General features: G+C 54.2%; 1 protein-coding gene across 1 annotated transcript; it reads right to left on the reverse strand.

Annotated features, from left to right (window-relative positions):
• Window positions 1-2382: 2382 nt before the first annotated feature.
• Window positions 2383-8255, reverse strand: LOC138362083 (putative uncharacterized protein DDB_G0290521). Its single transcript, XM_069320977.1, has 3 exons — window positions 8251-8255; window positions 6558-8026; window positions 2383-2552 (listed from the first exon to the last, which is right to left on the reverse strand). The coding sequence occupies exons 1-3, from the start codon at window positions 8253-8255 to the stop codon at window positions 2383-2385; spliced, it is 1644 nt and encodes a 547-aa protein (XP_069177078.1).
• Window positions 8256-10451: the final 2196 nt, after the last annotated feature.

The raw sequence follows: 10451 nt of genomic DNA on the forward strand, positions 1-10451 counted from the left end.
TCCATACACAGTTTCAAATGTAGATTTGATAGAGCCCAGTAGGCTCAGGAATCTGTATACCAGTTACACACAGAAATCACAATAGCGTGATGCATTAAATGAACAAATCCACAGGGGCCGTGACGAGGATTCGAACCTACGTCCGAGATCATCCCAGACGCTGCCTTAATCGACTGAGCTACGACATGGTCAAAAGAGTTAGCTGAAACCAGAAGTTGTACCTAACTTACTTGGATCCTGCAGCCTCTCCGAGACACAAACCAGGCTTTTACACATCTCCCCCCCCCATGCACTACCTATGTCAGTAGGTAGAACGGGTAGGCAGCACACGAGGCTACTCACCCACCAGCAAGTGAGGCGGTCATCGTGAGGTGGCGTCGCCTTGAGTCCCAGACACCTGTCCCCTCACCAACCAGCAAGTATACTTCAGTAAACTCTACAAGTGGGTATACACAGCAAGGTAACCTTCAGGGTGTATGTATCCATTGAGGACCACTGGGAACCATGGCCAAGAGTCTCCCAAGCATTTGCACAACCAGTGACGAAACCTCTACATCTCTCCTCAATCATGGCGACTTTGTTAACATATATTAAACAGTTTATAAGTTTAGAACTTCACAACCCAAGGTTGTTATTGTTAATAAACAACGTTGGGTTTGTTATTACAATAACAATTGTTAATAACTTCGTAGTGCTTACTATCTCACAAACTGTTTAATAACTGGCAGCAAAGTGTGTCGTTTACCTGCTGATGGCTCCCAGGGTCACCGTGCCCACGGCCCTATTTATATATCTTCCAGCCCTATTTATATACCTATTCTTATAGCTCTTCACTGATTTATAACTTGTCACGTCGTTGTCTTGCGAGGTAATGTAAATTGAGCTTTAAGGTGGCCCTCCATAAGGGAGGTTGTAAACACTGGAGATTGCCTAGGTCATCCCTCTCTGTGCGCTGCCAGGGGCGTCTATAAGAACCTTTATTACGTGTTTATAAATGGGATCACACTAGGGCAAAACACACTCAAAGAACATTATTCACTATAATCTACAATGAAACTAATTATTAGTATCTTATTTTATTTCATTTACATGCATGAAGATACATCTTTAAGATGCTAATCTTTCTGCAGTCAGACTTGAAACTGTCTATATTGGTTGTTTATTTTCTTGCAGCTGTTTTTACACGTTGCGGACTAAGAACCCGACAGTTGTTCACATTAAACCGTAACTATAGATGCGACAAAGGCCAGTAGAAAACTTAAACTTGTACACTAGTTGATTGAAGGTTGACGGGCGGGACGAGAGCGCCCCAAGGTCAGCCTCCACAAGCACAGTGAGGAGAGCACACAGGCAAACACCGACCCTTCTCTCTCAGCTTGTCCACCTTTGTCTCCCAGACACTAAATGTAACATTCTCTCAACACGTACAGTCAGAGGCGCCACGGGAAGTCTACCCATTAAGTAATAGCTTTAACAATACGGATATATAAAAGGCTCTGAACATTTTAACTCGAGGTGGACCTCGAAACAATGGAGGGAAAGCGGAAAAATTTGAAGGAGTTATTTTATATAAGGAGCGATATAGTTAAAAGTTAGACGTGTCTAGTCACTTGAGCAAGTGAAGAGTTCTCGGCTGGGGTGTTGGTGGTTCATGATGAGTACTGCCCGCTCTCATGCCCACTCATGCAAGGTCAAGTGTTAAGGCTCCACTACGTAGCGATTATGATGCCAATAAGACCTTCATCACAGAGACCAAGACTGCCTTCCTCTTCGGCGCCCAGCTGGCTCAGGTGTCTTCCCTCACCCTATTTTCTTCCCGCCAGATATTGATGACGTGGGCATCAGTCCGTCCTCGGGATGTGCTCGTCCAAGCTCCTGCCGTCCACAACCGTCCTCGGGATGTGCTCGTCCAAGCTCCTGCCGTCCCCTAAGGCGCTTGTGTCAATAGCGTCATAGGTGGTAGGGTTCTGTTGCCAATTATCTTGAGGTTATCTTGAGATGATTTCGGGGCTTTTTAGTGTCCCCGCGGCCCGGTCCTCGACCAGGCCTCCACCCCCAGGAAGCAGCCCGTGACAGCTGACTAACACCCAGGTACCTATTTTACTGCTAGGTAACAGGGGCATAGGGTGAAAGAAACTCTGCCCATTGTTTCTCGCCGGCGCCTGGGATCGAACCCAGGACCACAGGATCACATATCCAGCGTGCTGTCCGCTCGGCCGACCGGCTCTCCCGGTCTCTATTTGCATTATCTCTATTTGCATTTAGAGAGGTGCACTTTGAACATAGGAAGTGAGTGTAGCGCTGCTCGATCGAATTCAGTTATGATGAAGGAACCATTTGGCCAATGTTTTCAGGCTGGGCTGGATTCCGGGCTTCGTAATATTAGGATCTCTTCCAGTTCCAGTTTTTGGCTGATGATTCTCTTGTACTCATTTGGTTCCCCGTAGTTGAAGCCTCAGAGCCTAGCGCTCGCACTTTCTTCCATACGTGTTCATGACCTGATTCTGGATTCCTCGGGTTCTTAGCCTTATTTAAGGTATTTTCCTCCAGCCCTGATCTCCAAAATTGCAATTTCTGAGACTTAAGTCTGTCTTAGTAGGAACATACAAAAGATATTTCAATACGAACGTGAATTTAAAGTCGCACTTGGATGTGATCAACTTGGCAACACCGCTGGTATTGAATCATCAAGGAACAGGTTGAGACAAACGGTGTTTATAAGCACACAAAGTTCAATTAGGGCGATATTAAATATTATCTTTACCTGCGAAATAATTGCTTAGTGTCCTTGGCCTTATACTCTCCCCTCCACACACACACACACACACACACACACACACACACACACACACACACACACACATACACACACACACACATACACACATACACACACACACACACACACACACACATACACACATACACACATACACACATACACACACACACACACACACACACACACATACACACATACACACATACACACATACACACACACACACACACACACACACACACACACACACACACACACACACACACACAGACAGAGGAAGACAGAAGAGTTAGGGGGGACATGATCACCACATTCAAGATTCTGAAGGGAATTGATAGGGTAGATAAAGACAGTCTATTTAACACAAGGGGAACACGCACAAGGGGACACAGGTGGAAACTGAGTGCCCAAATGAGCCACAGAGATATTAGAAAGAACTTTTTTAGTGTCAGAGTGGTTGACAAATGGAATGCATTAGGAAGTGATGTGGTGGAGGCTGACTCCATACACAGTTTGAAATGTAGATATGATAGAGCCCAATAGGCTCAGGAATCTGTACACCTGTTGATTGACGGTTGAGAGGCGGGACCAAAGAGCCAGAGCTCAACCCCCGCAAACACAACTAGGTGAGTACAAATAGGTGAGTACACACACACACACACACACACACACACACACACACACACACACACACACACACACACACACACACACACACACACACACACACACACACACGCGAGGTGATATCCTCCCTGGCCAAACCCTCATATCATGCCAGTATAGGAATTATCGAAACACTTGTATCAGATCAGCGAGCTGTGTGATTGTGGGTCCTTCGCTGATAGCAGCAGAGAGCGAGTACCTGGAGGTGACGGGTGATGACCGCCGGGGGAGAGGGAGGTGGGTGAGGCCAGATAAGGCGCCGGGTGAGTATATGGCGATGGGTTAGGTGGATTAGTAAGGTGGTGGATGGCCAAGTGTGGTGGTGGAGGTAGACCTGCACCGAGGGGCTCCACCCACCTTGGCGCCACTAATGACACAACGATATAGTTCTTTGCATAATGTGCCTGGAGCCATGCCTGGCTGTCCCCCCCCCCCCTGCTGCTGCCCTCCACCCCCTGCTGCTGCCCTCCACCCCCTGCTGCTGCCCTCCACCCCCTGCTACAGCACCGTCTCCTCCTGCTGCTGCCCTCCACCTCCTGCTACAGCACCGTCTCCTGCTGCTGCTGCCCTCCACCCCCTGCTACAGGTACTCCCCCCCCAGGGTACCTGCCTCCACCCCCGTGCTACAGGTACTCCCCCCCCCAGGGTACCTGCCTCCACCCCCGTGCTACAGGTACTCCCCCCCCCAGGGTACCTGCCTCCACCCCCGTGCTACAGGTACTCCCCCCCCAGGGTACCTGCCTCCACCCCCGTGCTACAGGTACTCCACCCCCCCAGGGTACCTGCCTCCACCCCCTGCTGCAGGTACTCACCCCCCCAGGGTACCTGCCTCCACCCCCGTGCTACAGGTACTCCCCCCCCCAGGGTACCTGCCTCCACCCCCGTGCTACAGGTACTCCCCCCCCCCCAGGGTACCTGCCTCCACTCCCGTGCTACAGGTACTCCCCCCCCAGGGTACCTGCCTCCACCCCCGTGCTACAGGTACTCCCCCCCCAGGGTACCTGCCTCCACCCCCTGCTGCAGGTACTCCCCCCCCCCAGGGTACCTGCCTCCACCCCCGTGCTACAGGTACTCCCCCCCCCAGGGTACCTGATTCCACCCCCGTGCTACAGGTACTCCCCCCCAGGGTACCTGCCTCCACCCCCTGCTGCAGGTACTCCCCCCCAGGGTACCTGCCTCCACCCCCGTGCTACAGGTACTCCCCCCCCAGGGTACCTGCCTCCACCCCCGTGCTACAGGTACTCCCCCCCCTGGGTACCTGCCTCCACCCCCGTGCTACAGGTACTCCCCCCCAGGGTACCTGCCTCCACCCCCTGCTGCAGGTACTCCCCCCCAGGGTACCTGCCTCCACCCCCGTGCTACTGGTACTCCCCCCCCAGGGTACCTGCCTCCACCCGCTGTCTGCAGTGTATCTTAACTGTCATGAGAGTAGCACACCCCAGTAGTACCCCCCTGGCCATGGTACCCTCCTGGCCATGGTACCCTCCTGGCCATGGTACCCTCCTGGCCATGGTACCCTCCTGGCCATGGTACCCTCCTGGCCATGGTACCCTCCTGGCCATGGTACCCTCCTGGCCATGGTACCCTCCTGGCCATGGTACCCTCCTGGCCATGGTACCCTCCTGGCCATGGTACCCTCCTGGCCATGGTACCCTCCTGGCCATGGTACCCTCCTGGCCATGGTACCCTCCTGGCCATGGTACCCTCCTGGCCATGGTACCCTCCTGGCCCCAGTACCCAGATCTGTGTTATGAGCGGTAATGGCTTTATTGTGGAGACCTGAGAGTGCAGTCAGACGTGGCACTCATTATGGCACTCCTTGTGGGCACTCCTGGCCAGGGTGTCCTCTTATCCTGCCGCTCAGCACGGAGTCACGATTAGAACTACTAATTATATTGTGGATATAACAACAGGACTCCTACCGCTTGTTTGAGCTCCGTCTGCCGCTCGAGGGCTGTCTCGGCGCTCAGTGGAGGCTTACTCGGCGCTCAGTGGAGGCTGACTAGGCGCTCAGTGGAGGCTTACTAGGCGCTCAGTGGAGGCTGACTCGGCGCTCAGTGGAGGCTGACTAGGCGCTCAGTGGAGGCTGTCTCGGCACTCAGTGGAGGCTGACTAGGCGCTCAGTGGAGGCTGACTCAACATTTCCCACACAATTTCCAGTTTTTTGGTTATCCTGAAAGGGATAAATTAGGATTTCGTAAACATGTTTCTTCTGCGACCGTTGTATTTCTCGACTGGCTTCTGTTATATTTTTAGATAACAGCTGGTGGTCGTGAGGCGAGGCCGATAACACTTCAGTATGTTCCTATAAGTGAGGTTCTTCTCGTTACTGGAGCTCTGTAGCCTAATGACAATGGTGGTTTGTGTGTGTACCAGGTGTGTGGCTGGCACTCCCGAGGGCCAGGTGTGTGGCTGGCACTCTCCCGAGGGCCAGGTGTGTGGCTGGCACTCTCCCGAGGGCCAGGTGTGTGGTTGGCACTCTCCCGAGGGCCAGGTCTGTGGCTGGCACTCTCCCGAGGGCCAGGTGTGTGGCTGGCACTCTCCCGAGGGCCAGGTGTGTGGTTGGCACTCTCCCGAGGGCCAGGTGTGTGGTTGGCACTCTCCCGAGGGCCAGGTGTGTGGTTGTCACTCTCCCGAGGGCCAGGTGTGTGGCTGGCACTCTCCCGAGGGCCAGGTGTGTGGCTGGCACTCTCCCGAGGGCCAGGTGTGTGGCTGGCACTCTCCCGAGGGCCAGGTGTGTGGTTGTCACTCTCCCGAGGGCCAGGTGTGTGGCTGGCACTCTCCCGAGGGCCAGGTGTGTGGCTGGCACTCTCCCGAGGGCCAGGTGTGTGGCTGGCACTCTCCCGAGGGCCAGGTGTGTGGTTGTCACTCTCCCGAGGGCCAGGTGTGTGGCTGGCACTCTCCCGAGGGCCAGGTGTGTGGCTGGCACTCTCCCGAGGGCCAGGTGTGTGGCTGGCACTCTCCCGAGGGCCAGGTGTGTGGTTGTCACTCTTCTGAGGGCCAGGTGTGTGGTTGTCACTCTCCCGAGGGCCAGGTGTGTGGCTGGCACTCTCCCGAGGGCCAGGTGTGTGGCTGGCACTCTCCCGAGGGCCAGGTGTGTGGTTGTCACTCTCCTGAGGGCCAGGTGTGTGGTTGACACTCTCCCGAGGGCCAGGTGTGTGGTTGGCACTGTCCCGAGGACCAGGTGTGTGGTTGGCACTGTCCCGAGGGCCAGGTGTGTGGTTGGCACTGTCCCGAGGGCCAGGTGTGTGGTTGACACTCTCCCGAGGTCCAGGTGTGTGGCTGGCACTCTCCCGAAAGCCAGGTGTGTGGTTGGCACTCTCCCGAAAGCCAGGTGTGTGGTTGTCACTCTCCCGAGGGCCAGGTGTGTGGTTGTCACTCTCCCGAGGGCCAGGTGTGTGGCTGGCACTCTCCCGAGGGCCAGGTGTGTGGTTGGCACTCTCCCGAAAGCCAGGTGTGTGGTTGTCACTCTCCCGAGGGCCAGGTGTGTGGTTGTCACTCTCCCGAGGGCCAGGTGTGTGGCTGGCACTCTCCCGAGGGCCAGGTGTGTGGTTGACACTCTCCCGAGGTCCAGGTGTGTGGTTGTCACTCTCCCGAGGTCCAGGTGTGTGGTTGTCACTCTCTCGAGGGCCAGGTGTGTGGCTGGCACTCTCCCGAGGGCCAGGTGTGTGGTTGACACTCTCCCGAGGTCCAGGTGTGTGGTTGTCACTCTCCCGAGGGCCAGGTGTGTGGCTGGCACTCACCCGAGGGCCAGGTGTGTGGCTGGCACTCTCCCGAGGGCCAGGTGTGTGGTTGGCACTCACCCGAGGGCCAGGTGTGTGGTTGGCACTCTCCCGAGGGCCAGGTGTGAAGCTGGCACTCTCCCGAGGGCCAGGTGTGTGGTTGGCACTCTCCCGAGGGCCAGGTGTGAAGCTGGCACTCTCCCGAGGGCCAGGTGTGAAGCTAGCACTCTCCCGAGGTCCAGGTGTGTGGCTGGCACTCTCCCGAGGGCCAGGTGTGAAGCTGGCACTCTCCCGAGGGCCAGGTGTGAAGCTGGCACTCTCCCGAGGTCCAGGTGTGTGGCTGGCACTCTCCCGAGGGCCAGGTGTGAAGCTGGCACTCTCCCGAGGGCCAGGTGTGTGGTTGGCACTCACCCGCGGGCCAGGTGTGTGGTTGGCACTCTCCCGAGGGCTAGGTGTGAAGCTGGCACTCTCCCGAGGGCCAGGTGTGTGGTTGGCACTCTCCCGAGGGCCAGGTGTGAAGCTGGCACTCTCCCGAGGGCCAGGTGTGAAGCTGGCACTCTCCCGAGGTCCAGGTGTGTGGCTGGCACTCTCCCGAGGGCCAGGTGTGAAGCTGGCACTCTCCCGAGGGCCAGGTGTGTGGCTGGCACTCTCCCGAGGGCCAGGTGTGAAGCTGGCACTCTCCCGAGGGCCAGGTGTGAAGCTGGCACTCTCCCGAGGTCCAGGTGTGTGGCTGGCACTCTCCCGAGGGCCAGGTGTGTGGTTGGCACTCTCCCGAGGTCCAGGTGTGTGGTTGGCACTCTCCCGAGGTCCAGGTGTGAAGCTGGCACTCTCCCGAGGGCCAGGTGTGTGGTTGGCACTCTCCCGAGGGCCCGACGGTGTTCACACAAACAAGAAAGTGACTATAGTGCCACGCTCGCGGCAGCACGACCTGGCCGCCGCCGGGAGCATAACTGTAAGATGATCCGGTCAAGATTCTCCGCTGATGAAATGCAAAGATAACAAAAATTTAGATACTATATTCCCTTCCGCATCTTAATTGAGATAGAATTATGCCGCCAGTGTCCTTTAAGACAATCAAACGACATCCAAGCGCAGGGATGAGCACCAGAGACTGTAATATTATCCCATGTAAACACGCTGTAGGCTAACACTTCCTGGAGTGAAGAGAGAGTGACACCCGCCTGCCTGACTGTCACTACAAGGAGCCACAGTCTGACTGTCGCTACAAGATGCCACAGTCTGACTGTCGCTACAAGATGCCACAGTCTGACTGTCGCTACAAGATGCCACAGTCTGACTGTCGCTACAAGATGCCACAGTCTGACTGTCGCTACAAGATGCCACAGTCAGACTGTGGCTACAGGGAGCCACAGTCAGACTGTGGCTACAAGATGCCACTGTCAGACTGTGGCTACAAGGAGCCTACAGCTTCCTCAGGCTGTCTAAGCTTACCGACCCGTCCTCTCGACTAGCAGGGCGCGTTTTGTACGTTCTCGCTACAAACGTTACAAATGCAACCTATTAAGAACAGTAAGGGCTTACAGATACCAACGTGTTCCAAGCGTCGGGCTCGATAGGTTTGGTGGGTTGGTTGGGTTCATACGTTTCTGGTGAGGCTAAAAGGTTGGATTTTTTACGGAGTAAAATTTAATGTGTCCCCTCCTTGGCTGTGTGCTCCATGACCCCCCACGCCGCCAAGTATAACACATCCCCAGAACATGTGTACCATGTTCCCCAGAACATGTGTCCCATGTTCCCCAGAACATGTGTACCATGTTCCCCAGAACATGTGTCCCATGTTCCCCAGAACATGTGTCCCATGTTCCCCAGAACATGTGTACCATGTTCCCCAGAACATGTGTCCCATGTTCCCCAGAACATGTGTCCAATTTTCCCCAGAACATGTGTCCCATGTTCCCCAGAACATGTGTCCCATGTTCCCCAGAACATGTGTCCCATGTTCCCCAGAACATGTGTCCCATGTTCCCCAGAACATGTGTCCCATGTTCCCCAGAACATGTGTCCCATGTTCCCCAGAACATATGCTTGTTACCATTGTCAATGAATGGCCTCGTGTGTGGTAGGGAGTAACATTAATAACAATATTAGACGGCGAGCACCATCACTCAGCCAGCAGGCACCACACCACACACCACACCACACATACCACACACCACACACCACACCACACACCACACACCACACCACACACCACACCACACACCACACCACACACCACACACACCACACCACACACCACACACCAGAACAATGAACCTGTAAAGAGGCACCACAATTATATGATCATCCCGGTGAGCTACAAGCAACGGGATCTTTTCCTTAGTCATCCTTGCTTTTTTACCATCCTTCGCCTGGCCGCGGTTGTCTGGTCAGCTGGGAGAGTTGCCTTTCACCCGGCAACAGGCGCGGAGCCGATTGAATGTGTTGGTTCCTGCGTACTTTCGAAAATTGTTTATGCCGCAGTAAAGAACCGCGAAGCGATAGCGCCGTCATGGTATTTAACGTTTGTCAAAATATATTAAGCTTAATTCATCTCGATCAGATTACCGCGCGCGCTCGAACGCTGTGGATAATTGGCGGGAAAGTGGGAGGATGATGGGCATTGTGACGTCACTTTCCCGCCAAAAAATCTAACGCTTCGTTATCGACGGATCAAGACGGCGCTGATTGGCTCAATGTAACGAATTGTCTCTTAAAGAACGAAAGAGTAACTCACATTAACGTCCTTCAAACAATACCAGTGATAGCTACACAATCCTTCCCGTTTGTTGTAGAGTTGTGTCCAGTACCATGTTACTGTTCTCGAGTTCCGTCTAGCAAGATGACCGGCCGCATAACTCACGAGGGAAAACTCATTGATGCAAATCGATAACAACTGAAATTACGAATAGTTACGGTGCAGAGCTTTCACGAAAACTTATAAGCTTTTTCATGTAAAGTAAAATATTATAAACAATATTGAAGCATGACAATAAAAACACTGACTTAGGGCGAGTTGAGCCGCTGTCAAGACTTGACTTCCTTGGTGAGAGACGGACTTACCGGCAGCATGTGACCGCCTGGCTGGCTCTTAGTTCTCACATTAGAAAACAAGAAGCTATTAAAGCTGGGCTTAGGAGCTGGCTATCGACATTGTAAACACATTTAAATGAGTGCACCACGCACGCACACTCACTCGCCGACCCTCACTTGTCTCTTGAGAGGGCTGATGGTACACACTCCAGCCTCGGCGTGACCAAGGTTTGGTCAAGACAATACCA

The sequence above is a fragment of the Procambarus clarkii genome, unplaced genomic scaffold (assembly GCF_040958095.1).
Source record: "Procambarus clarkii isolate CNS0578487 unplaced genomic scaffold, FALCON_Pclarkii_2.0 HiC_scaffold_1164, whole genome shotgun sequence".
Classification (NCBI taxonomy): Eukaryota; Metazoa; Arthropoda; class Malacostraca; order Decapoda; family Cambaridae; genus Procambarus; species Procambarus clarkii.

Excerpts from the sequence above, each read along its gene's own strand:
- LOC138362083 (XM_069320977.1), bottom strand. Across the intron at positions 2,553-6,557 it reads CACACCTGGCCCTCAGGAGA|GGCTGGAGGAAAATACCTTA; the intron begins GTGACAACCACA and ends TTTGGAGATCAG.